A 21,771-nucleotide genomic window follows, 5' to 3' on the forward strand; every position below is an offset into this window, starting at 1 on the left:
TGGTTGTGTAGCTGAAAAGCTTTGTCTCCCCCTTTAACACACTCTCCATCCCCAGTTTCATCAAGAGCCAGAATAAGAATGAGAAAGACACTCCCAGTCTCTGGCTTATGTAGGGTTGGACAGCTGAATTCTTATTTGTTGCTGGAAGAGGCTGTACATGCTCAGTATTCTTTGCAGTGATGCCTGGGAATACTCTGTTGTCAGATACATTTTCGCATACATTTGAGTAAATGTAATTTTAAGGTGAAATCCTTTTCTCAAAAGTTAGTGAAATTCACCTGCTAATCCTTAGCCAGAAATTCTCTTTTAACTGAACTGACAACAATAATATAAAATCAACTGGTTTGCTACTGGTTACTGTCACTGCACTGTAAACTTATAGGCATACCTTATAAACCAGTGCAAATCGGAGAAGCTCATGGCAGCTAAACGACTTTCTTCTCATGTGAATACAATAAAATGAAAACAATGTATTTTGTTGCAGTTGTTAGGATTTGAACATATCTATATACTACTTACAAAGAAACTAAAACGTAAGCAATGACCTTTTTGTTTGAAAGGGATGTCTTGGAAATCCATGTTGTCAATTGATATCAAGTTTAACTGTTTGATTACTTGATATTATGTCCCCTTTCATATTGATCATGCATTGGGGCTACACACATCTTTCCTCAAATCTCTGCAAACATTCTTGTCGACTACAAATCTTCTTTTCAGATTCTTTTGGAATGTAATAATCCCTTTCATGCAATAGGCCTGATTTATGAATGGTAGAATATCAAGGGAGATCCTTAGTGATTCTGCAAACCTGGAATGGATCTGTTCCAGGATTGAAAACATTTCAACAAATAGCAAACAATTTTTAAGAAATCTATTTTTTCTAAATCTAAATTTTTTCAAGTTTACTGAATCATAATGCATGAGACTGATGGATTGGTTAGAAAGCATTAGGCCTTAAAAAATCTATCTTGCAGCCGTTTTCTCTTAAAATTCTATTGTTTCATTCATTATCCTCATTTTCAAACATTTGAATGTAGCAAAGTGCTTCTTCTAGACATCCCTATATTACTTCATAATCCCATGTGTCACTTTTTTTAGGCTCCTAGGTTTAGCTACATTTGAATGAATACATTTGAATGAACCACATGATGGATTAACATTGTTCATACACTTTCTGCATAAATGTGACATTTTATTTAACCAAACAGCCTTGTTTGTTTGATAAAGTGAAGTCAATTATAAGGAGCTGGAAAAAAGTGTGTGGAATGTAGAAGTTCTGAATCTGTAAAGAGCTGAGAGTTTTACTGTAAAAGTTAAGATGTCTCATGATCTTTTGTAATGAAAACATACTCAGACTGCAACAGTTACAAAAGCCACATTAACATATCCAGTTTGATGATTATTTCTAACACACAAATGTGGGCTGCTTTCTACGGTGCTGCAAAAAAAAAAAAAAATGAAAATATAAATAGATAGCTATTAGGTGTGCAAAAGATATTTTTTTTAAAATCTTCTTTTTCTATATTTCCTTTCACATGATTTGGTGTTTTTTGCAAAGTGAATTTTCATTCCAGTCACTAAGTTGAAAATTCCCCTGTAGCATGATCATTTATTTTTCTAAACTACTACAGGAGAAGAGGAATGTGCATGGGAAAACCTTGGTGATCTGGCAAACATGGAATGGATTTCCTAAAAATCATTAGCTATTAGTTGTCAAATGTTGTCTGTTCTGCACCAAAGGCATGTTTTCGGGATCACCCAGGTTCTCCCTTGATAGTCTATCTTCCCCAGCCTTGAAGAGCTTTAATAAATCAGGCCCACTGTCTGTTGTAGGAGACAATGTCAAAACATTCAGTAACTGGGTTTGAATAGACCTATTGTTTTTTTAATAGCCCTGCATGACTGGATGTTTAAAGTGAGCATGATTTTAGTTTATCTCATATTATTTTGCAGTAAATATTGCACAGATGAAGGTCAGAAAATAGAGTGTGCTAGTAGGTAACATTTTTGTTACCAAAGTGCAGAACATCCTTGCCAGATCATTCCCTTTCTTCCATAGCCCAAACGTGCTCCATCAGAAAGTAAGAATATCCAACACATATATTTTTTATATAACTGGCTGGATGTATATCATGCAAGTAAAAAATTAGTGGTTAGGATGACCCACCTACATGAATAGCATTATGTTTTTAAGGTAATCAAACATAGGGTAATACACTTTTATACTATATTTATATTTCCTTGTTTGGTTATATATGTTATAATTATTGATAAACACAGAGAATCTCACTTCTGAGAGATGAATCCTATAAACCATACGTTTTTTACCTCTACGATAAGAGGGTGTGTACTTCATGTATAAGTATATTATGATTCTTTTGTGTGACTTTAGGAAAATGATATATATATTGTATACATTTGCAGGATATGTTTAACTGTTAACAGCTCAGTACAACACAGGACACAAGGACATTTTCCTACTCCCACTTGTAGTTTGATGATTGTAAACATGAGATCATCAATGTACTAGGACAACTGAAAAAATGAGTGTAGAATGTCATTTCTGTGGTATTTTTCAAATGACAATAGAAAGAGTAGAATAATGAATGTTAAAAGATAGGTAACTTCTAAAGAACTTTCTTCTGGGATCATTTTGTACTCTGTTTAAATTAAGACTTGTTGCCTTTGTCCATGCCTTTCTTATCATTGTTAAATTGCAGAACACGTCTCACAAAAAAAAAAATTCCCATAGCTGTATATAGTATATAGTTCAAATGTTCTCGCACAGAATACCCTGTACATTTTACTGTGCAGCAGTGCAGATAATGAATATAGTTGGAATAGTTGTGCGACTGCAAGCACAATTAACTACATGTCGGAATTGTAAAAGGAAATATATTCTTTTAGTATACTTCTTTAATTACAGTCAGGGTAGCTGATTTTGTGAGCAATACATTTAGTACAATTTACCTCAGGGTTCAACAGAATACTCCAATTAAAAATACAGAATTCTAGGTTATATAGGTACTGACTAATAGGATTGTTACTACAACTCATACAGGGATATTGGGTTGATTTACTGAAGCTTGTTCAATTAGTAAAATTATTACCTTGCTTGTGAAGTGAATTATTACCTTGCTTGAATGAGTTAAGTTTAGCTTACTTTAGGCATTAAATCATGTGCAAGCAAAATTCACATAAAAAAATCCTTGCATGTTATTTTCGCCACATTCACTAAGCTAAGTGATTATTAATTTTTAAATAGACATCTGACTTTGCTAAGTTAAAGCGAACAAAAGTTCCAGTTTTAAGAATTGATTGCTGATTGCTCTGGGAAACAGTCAAAAAAAGTTGAGCTACACATGCGCAGCTTAGCTTTGGTTTTCATGATACCCAGCAATCCAAGTTTCCCCTGCACTTGCTGGGACAAAATGGACTCCCATGCTCCTGTGCTCCAGGTTATCCTGACCTGGCCAATCAAGATGACCAAACATTGTAATGAGAGAGCAGAAGGAAGAAGATAGAGGTGCCCTATGACAGAACAGGGACAGGTGAGTGTAGGAGGTTTTGTTCTGCTGTAACAACCTAAATCCCTTTAGTGATACAACACCATTATAATATTCTAATAGTGTCTAACGCTGGGCATCATGTTGTCACATCTAGTTTTCTCTTATCTAATTGAGCACATAGAAAACCTAAACATCTGAATTTTCCTCAACGGTCTGGGGGTCTTTGTTTTTGAATTACAGCTTAGCCAAGCTGCCACAACTTACATGCCAAATAGTCTTTAAAAAAATGTAAGGTTGTATACAGCAAAGCATACAGAATGAGGCAGTGTGGAATAGAAAATTAACAGCCAGGAATAAAGATGGAGGTGATGAAGTATATATCATGTGCAGAATACATAATAAGCATACAAAATAAGCCAGTGTGCAATGAGACTGTACAGCACAGAGTACCGATGGTGGTTTAGCATAAAGAATAAAGTTTAAAAAGAGTTTGTCCATAACTGTATTAGTAAGAATACACAATGTATTCCCTCCGCCCATGCTTTTACAGTGAGTAGCCTAATACAGTGTGATCAGAAATCCAAAAAGGATTTACTTCCTGGATTGTATTGCTGGCCCTGAGATGACAAACTCATGTTACTCCCAGTGTCTGTGTAGTAGCCTTACCTTATATGTCCTTCCCTGTGTGCACACATATTGTCCTACATAGATCAGCCCATCAGTTTTGACTTGACTTGACATCTCTCACCTTTTGACTTGCCTTTATATAGTCAAAATGTTTATTTTATTTAAGTTTAGGAATAGGTCTACATTAAGAATCAGACCGCAAAAGTTGCAAAATGCATTAATTAGTCCCAAGTTCGTAGCACCAAGAATCAAAGCTTTGTTGTATTCACACCCACTTTCAAATAAACCTAAATACTTTTCAACTTTAAAACTTTTATTTTGATATAATTATAGGTAATTAAGCTGTGTGCCTTTGGAAACCATGAGGACAATTTACAATGAAAGTAACAAGCTCATAGCAAGATATCTTATAATAATGCAATTTTTAAACATGACTCATACAAGCTTTTATGTTCCTTACAGAAATAAATAAACAAGGTAAAATGTTATTTAATGAAACTATAGAAATGTGCTCATGCTTTCAAAAATGAATTTGGATATTGTCCACAACAGCAGTGGTAACAGCCCACATTTTCTTTGGACTGTGTTGTCTAATAATTACAAGGTAAACAGAGATTTATGGGGCTGTATGTAGGTCCACTGTAACTTATTGTACACACACTGAAAAAATACAGTGCATGGCGCTGAGTCTCAGTAGCACCTAATGACAATAGATGTCGTTTTATAGCCCAGCTACTAAAATAGAAACACTACCGGCCCAACTGTTCCACAAAGGCAATGCCACCAGCTTGGACCTTGCCTAGTCCTAACAAATTATAGAATACTTAAAAACAATTATTCACCAGCAGCATGCCATATCCACATCCCAATACAGGCAATTCGATGGGTTATGGCTTCTGTTTGACATGTTTCTTACTAACAGTACTTAGTCATCAAGCTGTAGACAATAGGTGATTTATTGCCATTAGCTTGGTTGTCACTTTTACATGACAGTGTAATATCATATTGGGTGGAATTATATAATTATGTGTATTCATGCTAATATAATTACCTAATTACTGCCAACCGCAAATCTAAATATTAAGACAACACGCTCACAAATGCAGTGAACAGCAGAGACGCTAATGGTCTAATGGACTGCTTTTTGTAAGCTATTAGGCCAAATAAGTGGTCCGGGTACAACCTTCAACCTTCATCCCAGTATAAAAAATTATCTTGCCTATCACTGTAGGCAAGCCATTTTATTAGGGCAAGCCATATCACCACAAATATATGAAATAGGCAGTACTCTATCATGACTTAAACTACGCACTTGTACTTGTACATGACTTGTACGCACATCAAATGATTGTCACCCAAGAATAGTTGTGCTCAATTTCAGGTGAAATCCAATGGGTATACTATGGTCCCCTGATATTGTTCATGAAACTAACCTTGTAGTTTGAGGAATGATTGATTGGGACTGACAGCTGTACTTTCGTATTGACAGTAGCGTAGTGAGGTGCCACTTACTCATTCTCCTCCCTTCCCTTCTACATAGAACAGAATGGCGTTGTGTGTACAGCACCCAGGAAAGATCATTTCCAGCGACTTCAATCTGACAGCTATTTGGCTTCTACATAGGGGTTACAGAGAGCACAACAAAGCACCTCTAAACTTTGTCTGATTGAAGCCTCTATCTAAACCCTCTAGGCATTATAGAAGTTACTGATAAAATCACCTCTTATTTTTTTTATAAACTATTGCATTCTTTGCTTTAGCTGAAAACTAAAATAGCCGAATATGCAAAATAAGACTGCATCTCCCTCAGCTGGCTGTAAAGAAGACTGCATTATATTATTATGGAATATTTGTCAAAAAATAATTTGTACAAAACAACCACTATGTTTCCCCATAAGTTATATGACAGAAGGCTTCTTTATACTTATTGATTTAATTTCTATGAAACCATGCAAGAATACAGCAAAAGATTAGTTAAACGTACTATGCAGTTGTGAATTTTTTTGCAAGGTCCTCAGAGATGTGTGTTCACACATTGATTGAAAGAACAAACATATAAACATTACCAAGGGCACAAATGTTTAAAATCTGGCCCAGTGGGAATTCACACTAAAGTCTAGGCCTGGAGCGTATTTGTCGCCTGTTATAGGATCTCCTGCAGGGTTCTTGTTAGGTCTTGGTACTTTTTGTATTTCATATTTCTGCTTCTCTTTTCGTGTTTCTATTTGCTTTCTCTTTACAGTCATAATCTGTCATTCTGCCACCCCATGTACTGCATAGAGTAAAGTGGCAGTGTACTAGCATTAAGCTACTTTCCTAATTACTGCAGAGACTCTGGAAGAATCTTAAATTTTAATGACTTCCAACTTTGCTATCAGAACACAAGCAAATTGCTTCATTTACTATACTTCCAGCTAATCACATGGCAGCATGGACAGATAAATGGAATGTAGCTATGAGCTACTGGTTGCTGTTTTTTTTTTCATGGGTGTTGGTATGCAATGATAATTTCTTTCATTAAATTGATCTCAGGGTAAAGGAAGAAATGTGCATGGCGTGTATTGTTGATGATAAACTAACAAATATTTGGTTAAGGCTCCACAGAAGCTCCTTGGTAATCAAAACATAGCAGGCAATAATTATGTACTGCTTAACATAAATGTATTCAAGTTAGCAGTAATGAGAAAGCAGTTTATTCCAACATTTCATCTATGACTATACAGTAGAAAAAAAAATTCATATACCCTTTAAAAATTCATGAATCTGTGTTTCATATTCTATGTAAGTAAACACAGAGTAGAACAATATCCAGTAAACATTGGGGCTAAAACTTTTAATGCAATATTACTTGTATCTTAACTAAAGAAATAGCACTATAATCCACTCTGGTAAGGAAAATTATGAGAACATTCAGATGTGGGAGTATGGTAATTAGGTTCAGACATAACAGTAAACAGGTACACTGTGTTAAGGGATTCAATTTCAAAATGAATGTTCTTCAAGTAAGGCTTTGCATTTGGTACAGGAATAAGACAACAAGCTTATCAGACAAAAGGGCAGTGAGAACCGTTTTCTAAACACATTTAGGAAAATGTTAACTTTGTCCCCTTGTAATGGTAGTCTGGTTGTGTTTTCTTTCCAAGTTTGATTTTTATCATAGAAAAAGTAGCTGATTGGTTCCTGTAGTAAATGTTTATTTTTTTATCGGCACTGATAGCATGCACAAGTATCAAGATGACCTATATGTCAGTAATAAAAATAGTTCTGATTACAGAATGTCAGTCAGTGTAATTTAAAAGATTTAGAGATAAATAAAAATGATCTCTTATACCAAGCTTAGTTCCACAATTGTCAAACATTATTTTACTACATTAAAATAAATACTGAAATTATCATTTAAAATACGTACTCTCTGAGCATACATTATAGTTTTCTTTTAAGGCTGTATACTGTGTGCATCTAAAAAACTATAAAGGGCCCCATTCAAAATTTCATGATGCTATTTGTGCCTCTCTGTTATTCAAACATTTTACACAAATGTCTTTTTTACACATTTTAGCTGTGAAGCAAGTTGATAAATTAACACTATGGGACTGATTTGTTAAAGCTCTCCAAGACTGCTGAAGTTGGACTATCATGGGAGAACTTGGGTGATACAGCAAACCTGGAATGGATTTCATGAAACTCATTTGATATTGCTTGGCAAATGTCCTAAACCAGATCCATTTTAGATTTGCTGGATCACCCGGGTTCTCCCGTGATAGTCTATCTTCATCAGTCTTGGAGAACTTCAATATATCAGACCCATTGCTTTTACTCTTTACATCGCAATTGGCCACAGTTGCCCAATATTTTTTCTTTATGTTGTATACCAAAACTATTGACATTTGTGAGTGGTTACACTAGGTGTACAAATTTTGTTTACCCATGGTGACTGCACAATGTTAACCATTTGAGGTTACTTTTAGGCTCGGAGAGTCTTATTTTTAGTTTCTGTATTTTTTGCTCTATTTTCTTACTTAAGTGAAAAATCATAACAGCTATTTAAAGCACAGTGCTAAGAATTGGTCACAGTTATACCCCTTAAAGTTTTGCAGATGTTATATTTTGAAACATGCACCAGTCAGGCTTTGGATAAGACGTGTCCTTCAACTTTTACAAAATGCCTAAAATCCTCTTGTGAGGTGAGGTCAGTCATGAAATATGAACAGAAATATATTGTTAATCATTTATTTTCTGTAAAATATATACTGTATGTGAGCATGACTTCAAACCATAAAATCAATTTCTGTGAAAACATAAACACAGCCAACCATAGAAAATTGGAATTTCCCATCCATAATCTATTAATTATCTATGTATGAAACTTTAGTCCGATATACTGTTTTGTCTGGATTTTTTTGTGGATGTGCAGTATGCCAAGGGTAAATATAATTTGTAGTGCAATGTAGAGTCCAGATTTACAAAATTGTTTAAATACGATAAATGTTATCTTTTATAGCAATGTTATGTGAACTGGAAAGGTATAGATATATTTTTTCATATTATGTAAGTATGTAAATAGTGTAAAGCTGGTTACAGCCTTTTTGTTCCCTTTCTACAAATATTTAGCTATGTTTTTGTAAGATATTCTTTTTTAAAATACCCCATATGACAATATAGTGCCTGTACCCAATAAGCTAAGGGGCAACGGGTTATGGATAGAATAGTTAAAATATGGCCACTTTATTCAGGTACTATAAACAATTCGGACCTCCAGTTCACAAAGTTAGAACATTGACATTTGAATATTCACCTCAAAAATTGTAGTTCAATCTACCACCTTCACAGGTTTGCACAGATCTGTTTACTCATCCTGAGTTGTAAACTAAAACTATTGGTAGCAAAGGTAGTATAGGTTTATTATCAATTTGCATTTTTTGTACGTTTAAATTTTTTGTTATGTTTTTAGTTTTTCTTTAATAGCCATAAATAAGTAAGGAATTGTTTACAAAAAACATGCATTGAGGACTCCTGGTCTTCAGGTGAACAACAATACTTGCTATTTAGATAAAAAGTTTACACTAAATAATTTTGAATGGTTTCAGGGAGTTGTAGATTCGGGAGACTTACCTTCACATTTTGTCCCTTGGACACAACAGAAAGCAACCTATACGAAAGTAAGGTAAATTCCCTTTCCCCCCTATACCTAAGGAAAATTATTTTTTTTGGATTTTACCTTATTTGCATTATTAGAGAAAGTAAATCTCCACAAAAACTCTAATAAAAAATCTGACAGTGATACTTTCTCCACTCCGTTTACAACAAAAATGTTTTTGCATTAGACTTGTTTTGCAACACATATATTTGTACAGCCTTGTGTGAGGTACTGTTGATTTATTCCACAACTTACTGGCAGAACTCACATCTTTGGGCAGCATTGGCCAGCCTTCCTTAAGGACTTAATGCATTCCTTAGCAGCAATAGGCCTGATTCATTAAAGCTCTCCAAGGATGGAGAGAATACACTTTCATAGGTGAAGATGGGTGATCCAGCAAACCTGTTAGCAAATGTTTTTAATCCTGGACAAGACCTATTCCAGGTTTGTTGGATCAGACCCATTCCAGGTTTGCTGGATCACCCAGCTTCACTGATGAATGTGTATCTTCTCCAGTCTTGGAGAGCTTTAATAAATCAGGGTCATTGAAAGAAGCAGAAGGAAGCAGAGGATGGGTAAGTGTGCATTAGTGCAAGGGTGCCCAACCTACGGCCCCGTGGAGCTGTCATGTCTAGCCCTCTTCTCATTCCTTCTCTGCTTGTTGTCTTGCGGGGGATTGGGCGCGCACATCTCCTATGTTTTTTTGTGATAGTAGGAGAGGGAGCTTCCTGTGCATGCTCAGTTTAAGCTACCTGAGAGTGGGCGTGTACTATAGACCTCAGCAATCAGCTGTGGCTGCTACCCGCCTACATGGTATTGTGGGATAATCCCACCCCTCGTGCAGCAGCAGCATGAGAGCTGTGTCTGCGTCTTTGCAGATGTCACTATGTATAAACCTTCAGATCTCCTCCGATTGTCATAGAAATGTGAAATTTTCAGGGTACACAGGGGACCCTGGGAGCTGTTACTAAACCAAGCCCCCAAAACATAACTCTAAGTTGCCAGATATGGGGTCACAAGCATGAAATTCTAGTAACAATCAGGGATACTTTCACAATATTTCAAAATCAGGGTCCCCAAATTAAGTTTGCATGTTAGGGACCCCTGGGGTACTGGTAATTTGCACTGTGCTGTGGTGCCCCAAAAGAAAGCCATAGAACCCTGCCTGGGGGGAGACGCTCAGTACTGCTCACTACCGCCTGGAATCACATCTGCAGACACTGAGCGGCTGGTAGGGTGCCTGTTACACATAGCTGGACACTTACCTTCTGTGAACTCCAATTTCTCTGGCATGGGGGGTGTTGGCAACTGGAAATGTGTGAGCCATTAGGAAGCCCTTTCTGCCCCCCCTTCCCCAATAAAAATATTATACCCATCATATCGTGCTACCCTGTCACACATAGCTATCCCCCTACTCTCTCTGAACCCCAATTTCTCTGTAAGCAAAGGGAAATATACCTGAAAGAGCAAGACTCTTATAGATAACACCCCCTAAAACTGAATTACTAGGGCGCCAACACAAGATTAAAAAAACTATACTTGTCACACTGTGCTACCCTGTCTCACTTAGCTGACCACTTACCCTCTGTGAACTCTAATTTCTTAGGAACAGGGAGGTGAAGGGACCTGAAGATGTAGTAGTAAGTACATGTCCCCCTTTGCTATCTCTCACATGAATTGTATTTCTCTGGAAGTATCCAGGTACAAAGAAGGTTAGTAGCTAACTATAACTGACAGGACGCATTGAATGGTGTACTTGCTGCTCTTTGTTACAGGAATGGTGAGTGGGAAGCAATATATGACTGGCCAGCACTGTACGATAGCTTTAGTTTTGTATCTATCATTAATAAAATATTGCATTAATAAAATGAGCATCAACTGGTGAGTGCAGAAATTCTTGATTTGTCATTTCTTTTGTTTGGTGCATGTACGTTAAAATAACCAGGAACATTGCAATTTAATTTTTAAAAAAAATTAAAACTATTCTCATTTTAAACACACATGTTTAATGTTTGTTTGCATTATGGCTTGCGCATTTTAGCTCAATGTCAACAGCGGCCACAAGATGAAAAATGGTAGGAACCACTGAACTAATTTGATTGGGGGGTCCAGAGGAAGGACACATTTACAGAGCATTATGTAGGATTGATTTCTGTACCAGCATTCAGTTGTTACACTAGAAGCTTCAAGGATTGTTACAAAGGATGTGGGGAGAAACATGATTTGATAGACGTGTGTAAGCATTTGGCCCTCCCTATAACTGGATAGATAAAGCAGTAGTTATTCTATATTACATACAGTAAATATGTGTACAAACATACACACATATAAAAAGCTTGCCCAAGTGATAGAGATCTTAGCTAAAGTTATGGGAAAATATTTTTTCCATCTCAGGCATTCAGTGAAACATACTCTGTTTGTAATTTTTTTGACAGCACTGACATAAATGCCTAATATAGTTTAATTTAGTTTAATTCACTTTAGATTTCCGTGTCAAACATGATTTACACCAATTATGTCTTGCAAAATTACTTAAGACTGAATTGTAACAATTTGCCCAGTGTTATTCTTTTAATGAGCATCAAAAAGCTACTAGAATCAGAGCAGTTCATAGTAAGTGTGAAAGATGTTTTCCCAAGATTATATGCATATTAATCAGATTAACATGGATGTTAACTTTTGTCAGGTAAATCTAAGCTTTCAGTCTGTTTTTCAGTGGCAGTTAAAAAAATATTTGTACAAATTTGACAACCATTTTTTCCCAGACTGTTTTTGCTAACAAATATTAAATTAAACCTGTTTTATTATAATTCTACAGGACTGTTCTGGATTTACAATGTCACCCCACCATTCCGGGATACAGATAATTATCCTGAGCCTCAGCAGACTAATATATGTTTCTGTGCTTGGCTACAGAGTGGTATTCTTTGAAGAGGGGGTCTGCCACTAAGACATTGATCACTAAGATCTGCACTGGTGGTCTGTAACTGAGGTCTGCACTCAAAGTCTGTTACATAGATCTAAATTGTGAGTCTGCTTGCTATTGAGGTCTGCACTAGAAGTGTGTTACTGAGGAGTCCATCTCTAAGGTCCCCACTAAGGAATCTATCACTGAAGTCTGCATTAGGACTGTTACATAGGGGGCTGTCACTAATAGGGTAATTATCCCTCAATGACTGCAGCAAATGTGTACAGTAGATCCTGACTTTAGACTTTACCATGTATGACTTATTTGGAACGGTTGCCAGCTGAAAGTCTCTTCTCTGTAAAATGAACATGGGACACAGCTTAGGTTTGCAAATTTGTATTTAAACAAATGACATCTGAACAATGTCCTTTGGACAAACGAGGCCAAACTGGAAAAGTTTGGCCATAATGCACAAAGCCATGCAATAGCCCAGTCAAAGTCCAGACTTCAACCCAATTTGGCAGGCTCTTATGATAGCGCTGTAGAACAAATGGTTGCATAGAACAAATGATAGCTGTGTAGAACAAATGGTCAAAGAAATGAAGCAATGGAAGCCAAAATTCCTCCAAAATGTGGGAAACTGATGAAGTCATATAGAAAATGATTACTTTAAAATAGTTGGATATAGGATCTATTGAATCATGGTTTGTTTAAACACATCTTTTCCATTTTGACTTAATTCATGTTAAATAATAACACAGTGCAATCTGTTGTATATTGTTTTACAACTGTGGTTAGATTTCAACAATTTTAGAACTTGTAAAGGACCAAATGATTTTTTTTGTCCTGACACAAAAAAATTAGAACAGAAGGGGGTGTACTTTCATTTTTAATGACTGTATATATACAAAATACATATATGCATAATTTTTTGACTATTATCTAAAACACTGACCACATTGTCAGTATTGAGAAATGTTGTCATGAAGCATGTGATTCCCTCAACTTTATAATAAAGGATACCTAAGACCAACTTCCTGGTCTCAAATCAACTTGAATGTGGCATGGCCCATAGCCAGGGACACAACACTGTTTAGATGTGAAGCAGCAAAGCACATATAGTAACCAAGAAAAGGGCTTTTTTCTCTCTAATTTTTCATAAGGGAAAATATATCTAAGAAAGCCCATAGTGTGAAAATTCTCAAATCAGTGCAAGAAAATCAGCTAAAAAAGGGATTGAGTTTACTTTGCGCACATTTTTCCTCCTGCTGTTGGCAGTTGTAATGTAGCTGTCCTGTAACTTAAACATTAAAATACATAAAATTGGAAAAGCCTTTTTTATGGGTAGGAACTTCTAGTAATGTGAAATAATATAGTTAATACAATAAAGCAATATTCCATTTACATTTAAAAAAATGAAAATATAGTAATCATTATGGACTTATGTCAAATACCCTTTCATACTATAATAGGCCCATGACACATCTCTCACTCTGATTTCATAGTAAGCATGAAAAAAATCAAACATGCAATTTTCATTTATTTTTCTCTTTGTGTGCTAGATAGAGGAAGAATAAAAGTGAGAGCTTTTCCAATCATGTATTCATTATCTGCTCTCGGAGAGAAATTTTAATCAATTCAGCACTTTTTAGAACAAGGCCATAATGTTTTAATATAATCATCTCATCATTGAAATGAATTTTATATAAATGTAATTTTTTGTCGCTCTGGCAGTTAGAACAAGCTGCTTTACTACATTCATTAGAGGCTGAGCGGTAGCTGGCTAATACACTTTTCAACAAGGGATGGGCACAGGCAGACAGCCTGTTTCTACCAAACTGATTTTTCATTAGCACTAAATTGGCATGGGCTGAAATGGGTTGCCATTTGTCAAAAATAAATACCTTATTAACTTACCAGTTGCTATGGAACATGTTTTACACATCTCAATAAAATGCCATTAAAATCGTGTTTGTATTTATCTTGCTTAAAGTCTAGTAAGTTTTGGCTCAATTATACTGTATACATGAAGTGGTTTCCTGCTACACTTCCTGCAGAGAAAAGTCTTTTAATGTACCTTAAACTCATCTTCCCAGAAAGCTAGATTTATGGCATCTCTCTCATTGCATATAGGTATATTTTTTTTTTACATCACTACACAGTTTTTTTTAACATCAATATCCAATGCAACATCCTCATACTGCTCTTATCTTGACCTTTTATATTTTACATTTGAAACTTTTTTTGCAGGGTTTTTCTATCTATAGTTTCAAGTTTTTATTTATTGCCTAAGTATTCCCCGTATATCCTTGTTTGTACATTGCTTCCTTGACCATGCACTGATGTTGTCAGTATCACAGGATCAAGTCAAGTTGAATGTGTCTAAATACTGCTAGATTTACAGTGACCTTGATAAATGAGAACCTTCACAGATTTTCCCCATAGCATGGATCCAAATCATTTTAGCCTCTGTGTAATAATGAAACTAAATTTAATCCTTTCAGGTACAAGTATTTTGAAAGAATGAGAGAGACAGGGGTTTTAGTGGCAAAGGCCAATCATGTATATTTAGCATACACAGCTTCAGCTTTAGCCAGTTTGCTTTCATATCAGTAAAACATAGTTTGCTGATCTAGTTAGTAATTCATCCCTTTCACCTTTCTTTTTAATTAGTTGACAGGTGTAGAAATCTAGGGTGGGGTGAACAAATCAAGTCCCATTCAAAGAACTACCTGCAGAATGATCAGGGAGTTCAGTCCTCCAGGAACTGTTCATCATCACTCCCTGCTGCTTTAGTAAGAACAATTCTGATAACAATACAAGCAAAGTTACTGCTCAATAATAATAAAAAAAGACAAGTGCATATACTAGATGAATTTTATACCATTCCAGCCTAGCGGTTTTATATCTGGGCAGTTCTTATCAATATAACAAATTACAAACAATGGACATAGAGGTAAGATAATCAAACTTTAAAATGACAATGGAATGTATTTTTTTTCAGTAATGTAACAATATGGGAAATCCAAAGCAGAAATAATAAATATCACTGTGTAGAAATGCAAAGAAATATGTAAAGAAATGCATTATCTGTATTGGATACACATTTGTTGCTTTACAGTTTTCTTGCCATTTCACTGCTTTTCGTTGCTGTATTTTTAACAATCAAAAAAGTAAATTTTTAGAAAGTTTCAACCAGTTTATATAAAGGTAAAAATTCCTTTAGAATTTTGGGTTTGCCAAAATTTTTAATGCACTTGTTCTATGCAGAAAAACAGTTATGCAGTGTGTATGCATACTGCATCACATATTCTTGTAGAAGTAAACATCACCACTGGTTCCTATGGAATACCAGGTGGGCAAGCTAGGCATTTGGGTGTAAATGCAGGAATATCCTTCAAATTAGAACTGAACTTGGTGGTGATGATCTTCTGCCTTAATCAGCAAGTATACCTGGGAATTTGGACACATACTTACACTGTGTAGCCACCCTTCAGCAAAGTCCTGGACCTCTTTTGTAAATTAGTACTACCTTCTGGTGACTCTGTTTTCAGAGTTTAGGTCTGCTTTAGGATAGAAAAAATCTTCAGTAGAAGCAAAAAAAAAAAACTGAAACGCTGCTCCAAATTTAAATTATGGCTGCTTTTCTGCAACTGAATAATTCTTAGTAGAGAAACACTAAAATGATATCTGCTCTGATAGATTATAGGATGTTCCCAAGATCCTGCTTTTACCAGGCAGAAAAATAAATATTTAAATTTTATGTGCAGTTAAATTTAAAAAGAAACATAAAAGTCTTTGTGTGATGTGATTTTTTTAGGTTTATCTTTACTAATCTTAATTCAAGGATAAAACATTTACATTAGTGTTCTACCATGATATTTACAATAAGTTTTACTTTCTTTGTTCAACTGCAGTCTTTATAAATAAATATACAAATTACTGGCAACATGGAGAACATAAAGGGAAACAAAAACATTTACTGTGGGGTAGTAGCCAAAGAAGTAGCCAATAATCCAAACTGAAATGTAGATAAAATACATGACATAAATATAGACAGTAGAGGTACAAACATGCTGTAACATTTTTCTGTGGGTCCTCGCTTTGATTCTATAGAACTTTCAGGTGGCTATTAGGTAATTCAGTGTTAACAGGCTTCAATGAGCAGGTTTGGTATGATTTAAAGGATTTCTATTACAGCAGAAATAACTCTAATGTGCTGTAGTGATTTTCATATGGCAGACCACATTAAAACTCATGAAACTACTGAAGTGAAAAGCCTGTGTCGTTTATTTTAGATTATAAGACATAAAAAGAATGTTGTTACTGTCTATTGTAGGTGGGTATCATTATGCATTTATATTTCTTATCTAGTATCTGCAAGTTTAAAGGATTTTACTTGATATGGGGTGTCCTAATCTAGAAAAAAAATAGTGTTAGTGGGGAAAAATGTCTGTGTATGGAACTAATTGAGATAACATCATTTGGATAATAGTCACAATATGGAAAAAGTAACAGCACTGTCTCTGTTAATAAGGGACTGACTCACTTAGATAAGATTGGGAGAAAGCAGTAGTAGGTTCCAGCACTTTGTACCCTCAGGACAGACACATCCTTTGGTGATCTTTGAGACCTGCCTAATTATAGTCAACCTAAGTAAGATTTTTTGACAGAATCCTGGATGGACAATTTACTTGCATTTGGAACTATCTATTGTCTTATGATTCTTTAAAACATTTTTGATGTTATATATATATATATATATATATATATATATGTCATAAAACTATGTGCACTATGTCATAAAACTATGTGCACTATGTCATAAAACTATGTGTAAAAGAGCGAAAAGTATGATACTCAAATTTTCATTAAGAAATCCTTTACTTTACATATTTAACTTAGCGTTAATTGTAATATTTATTCATATTATTTTTGTGATAAAGACAGGATTTTTAGAGGCCAAAAATATTTACCATATGATTACATTTGTACCATGACAGTTTATTATATATAAATGTACATATAATAAATACATTTTCATAATTTTTATAATACATTTTCATTTTCTGTTTTTAAATGTCTTTATTGTAAATTTATTTATAATAAACTGTCATGGTACAAACTTAATCATATGCTAAAAAATATTTTTGGCCTCTAAATATTCCACCTTCTTAAAATAAATAATATGAATATATATGCTATTTGGGGATTAGGCACATTGCTTGAAGCAATTTACTTGTCTATTTTTTAAGATTAGTGTTAATTGTAAACAATGACCTTAGAATTAACCTTCTTTGCATTCCAATCTGTGAGATGACAGCTAACATGTTGACCAACATGCATGAATACACTATATATGTGCCTGTATTTGGGTAAGGGGGGGGCTTCATTTTTTCATTTTTTTTATTTCATTTTTACTTTTCAAACTTTTTATACATATCAAAATGTATTAAAACTTTTAATAATTTTGAATATTATTTAGCACTATAAATAGCTTTGCTAAGTGCAGAAATTGCATTCCCCTTTCTGAATACAAAATTTCCTTTGTTTTTCATACCAAGTAGCTTTTGTAGATTCAAGTTTGTCACCTAGCTGTGTGGCTTTTTTAGTGGAGAAACCCAGAGAGCAGAAATGTAACTTTTAAGTGAAGTGTATTGTGCATCCTACATTCCAAAGTAGCTCTGCTGTGAAATGGAACAGCTTTTATTCTTTCACTTACAAAATGTAAAATGGTTTCCATTACCTTTTAACATAATAGTGCTTTCATGGAGAACTGCATGACACCTCATCTGATTGCTTTATGATTTCATCTGGCAGAGCTTCTAAACAAGTATATTTATGCAAGTTCATTATTTTTAGAATTAAAGCAGAGAAGAAGGCCATAAAATAAAATACTCAATTAACTCTTCTGTTCAGTTCAGCAGTGTTGATAGATGTAGGCATTCTGTCAGGGCACCATATGTAAGTAAACAAATTTCATAAACGTTGTAATAAATAGGAACTATGTTAAATTTATTGGTGTATGGAAGAGTAGATGACTGCACCATGCTATTCTTTATTCCACGTTATTACAAACCAGGTACACATGCAAGAGTAAATTGGAGTTTGAAATAAAGAAAAGAGCACTTAAAGCATTTGTTTACGTATTTTGGGGGAAAAAAACTTTTTTTGCTTAGTGTAAAAGGGTTGTCTTTTTATATAAAGTAAAAAATGAGAAGTCCTCTTTAATTCCGTTTGCACTCATATATATTTTAGGAATGGTAGTGAGTAAACCAGAGATAGATCAGCACCTAAAGTCTGTTTCAGGTTGAGTGATGTGTTTTACATAATTCAAAAAAGAATGTCAAGATTGTTGTAAAGACCTTCTTATTAGACAACAAATCAATGAATCCCCCCAATTTATTGGGAAGGGAGGTAAAAGCAGACATCCCAGGATACTTCAGGATGTCATGCATCCCCCCAGGAGGCTCTGGCTGCTCTGCATTTTTTCCACCAAGGGGAAACCCCTTAACAGTGGCTACAAAACCTGATCTCACACCTGCGCAATGTGACATAACAAGAAGACAATGGAAACTGGCTGCATCCTGAGCACCGGACGAAGAGGAATTCCAAGACAACGCAAGACTGGATCGTGGGAAGGACCAATGCCATCGAAGGACATGTGCGGGCATAAAGGAAGTGTAATTTTTGATTTTTAGTTTAGTTCCGCTTTAAGGGGAAGAGGGATTTGGCTGGCTGCTTGGCAGAAAATTAAAAATAATTAAAAATCCATTAGAATGCAAAATGGTAAAACTTTATTTACAGCTTAAACAAGATACAGTTGACATTCAAAAATCTGGCAACCTCTGGACCCAAGGAGTGTCAGATTTTCGAAAATTCAGGATTTTTGAAAGTTATGGTTCCCTCCACACACAGGCCAGCTTTCCTCTCGCAGAACCCTGGTACAGTTCCAGAGAGCAGGCAGCAGGGACGTCTCAATGTGTATTTAGTGTAGCAAGCAAGACCTAACAGCTGTTTCTACAAAACAGCACCATCAAAACATAAGTGGCCAAACAGTGTACTGCAGTCCCTGTATTGAAAATGCGATCTGAAATTCATGCCTGAAAACTGAAGGCAACAGATTATTGAAGGTCGAATTTACGATAGTCAACTGTAGGAGGAAAGCAGAGGATAAGATCCAAACACAAATTGTATGTGCTTGACCTCGCTGTAAGGTGGTACAGCTTATTTATTCAGTTTACATGGTACATGGTACAGAGAGGCTAATGTTATTTCAAACCTGTACTCATGTTTAAATGGTTTGTTTGGTTTGTTAGTTGCTAGCAATCTATTTCCATTGTACACAATTTTATACTTAACACATATTGTCACACAAAGCCTATAAATTGTCTAAAAAACCAATGTTCAGGCCAAACAATGATCATCTTGTGGACCCTGTTTGGCTCCAAAATTATGGCTTTAAGATCTATTTGATGTTATGTTTATAAATAATTGTCCAAACTTAAGAGTTCTGGTGACTTGCTGCTTGTTTTTGGATCTTGGAGTCCAAGTTCCAGGCTGCACGCAGAGCACCATCATCTCTCTAATAATACAAAACAAAGTCCTTTCCCTTCCCAATGTCAAATTCTGTCATTTAACAATCATATTGCATTCCTCCTGTTTGTGCACATTATCAAACTGCCTTTATGACAGTGAATTGACTACTGATCATGTCTGCCCTTTTCAGACTGTTGCCTTTTTTTTGGTCATTTTATTCGTTTTACTTTTGTCCTTGTATGACCACCATTTTCACCATAATTTTATTTTATTTGTATAGAAAAGATAACAGTTTATTAGGTATATGAAGTAGATCTCAAAATAGAAAGCGTACTGTATCCACTACAGTACAATAGTTTTTAGTAAATTACCTTACTACCTGTTTGGGTATTGTAGGGAGGTTTACAGTTTACAGTACAATGTGCTAGAATATAAAGAAGTAATACAGATGATGATCCACCATATTATGCATATTATATATTGTATATAGAATGACAAACCTTTGCTGAAAATTGTTGATATGTACTACAGTACTTGGCTAGAGTTCTGCTTTATTGTAACTTTAAAATCCAAGTGAGAATAAAACCACTTACCTTTTTTATTTTATTTTTTGTAAGGAGTTACCACTCCCTTTTCTCATACTGTTGAACTTTTACTCTAATGCAACGAACAACACACGCTACCAATTTACTTTCAGGAAGGGACATCTGATCGATTTTAAAATAGGCATAAATGATTGTTTAACTGCTGATGAAAAGGTATATTAGTACAACAGTAGTACTGCTGCTTTTGCAAGAATGTCCTAACAGAGTGTTTTTCTCCAGATGTGTATTGTTGTGTGTTAATCTTTTATCTTTCGCAATTCTAAACTTTTGTGTACTGGTCATAAATAGGCACTTAATATTTATGGGTACCGTTTATCTGCTTTCATGTGTTTTATGAATGGAGTGAGATGCACTAGCTAATTCTGTAGGTTATGTTATGCTAGCCAGATCTTTTTATTGTATACTTATATTTCTGATTTTTTTCCTACAGTTAAGAAGATTTCTTCCAAATAGTAAAATGTACCTGGAAAACAATAATGATCCACGTGTAAGTAAAATCGAGAGGATTCAGACCAGTGCTCAGCATCACCCTGCCTTGGATGGATGTGTGGGCACCGATGCAGTGACCCTTGATCACAATGAGGTTATACTTCTGGACAGCTTTCAAAAGTCTGCAGATGCTAGGGGAAACTGGGAAAAGTCTTACCAGAATGGGCAAGAGTGTTGTGTAGCCCTTGGGGAAGATTATTGCCCTACTCCTGTACAAGGAAGGTAAGTCTTTTTGGCATCTTCTTCTGGAACCCTATGTGTCGTGTTGGTGGGGACAAAAATCTACACTCTTAACAGAACAATAACTACTTCACAGTCAGAAGTCTCTTTAATTTAGCTTCTACAGTACATATTTTGCATGATACATCGGTTTGCATAATCGTGCATATGTTATGTCCGTCATTTACAGTTTCCAGCCCCACAAACAAATGCATATCAGCATTATATTTCAAACATGTTGTTTTTTCAACCATTGCAGAAGAAGATTCTTTATATTTAGCTTTTAATGAAACTTAAGATCGATGAGGGCGTATCTGTCGTTATGTAAGCAGAATTAAACTGCTTGGGCATTATGTGGTCTCCAGGAACTTCAGCCATGATGTGCATGTCTACTGAGCATACTAGGCCTGCATGCCTCACAAAATCCTTCTTGTCCATAGTATGATAATTGCAAGCTTCCTTGTCACTCCGGCAATGCTATTGTTTTGTTGTGTTCTTGTATTTATATAGTGCCAACATATTTTGCAGCACTTTACAAAGTACATAGTCATGTCACAATCTATTACCACAGTCTAAGGCCCGTTATTTTAAGGGAAGCAGATATCCTAGCTGCAAGATTTTTGGGATGTGAAAAGAAAGTGGAGTGTCTGGAGGAAACCCATGCAAATACAGAGGAGAACATTCAAACTTCATGGAGATAGTGTCTTGATTCGAACCTGCGTCCCTTGTGCGGCAACA

At 35.3% G+C, this 21,771-nt stretch overlaps 1 protein-coding gene across 1 annotated transcript in view; it reads left to right on the forward strand.

Annotated features, from left to right (window-relative positions):
• Positions 1-14,937: 14,937 nt before the first annotated feature.
• Positions 14,938-21,771, forward strand: part of OCA2 (OCA2 melanosomal transmembrane protein) — a gene marked incomplete in the record, with an annotated part of 91,987 nt that continues 85,153 nt past the window's right edge. The window contains 2 exon segments of the mRNA XM_072412868.1: positions 14,938-15,137; positions 20,756-21,036. Of these exon segments, the coding sequence (XP_072268969.1) occupies positions 15,126-15,137; positions 20,756-21,036 (293 nt within the window).

The sequence above is a fragment of the Pyxicephalus adspersus genome, chromosome 1 (genome assembly GCF_032062135.1).
Source record: "Pyxicephalus adspersus chromosome 1, UCB_Pads_2.0, whole genome shotgun sequence".
NCBI classification, from domain to species: domain Eukaryota; kingdom Metazoa; phylum Chordata; class Amphibia; order Anura; family Pyxicephalidae; genus Pyxicephalus; species Pyxicephalus adspersus.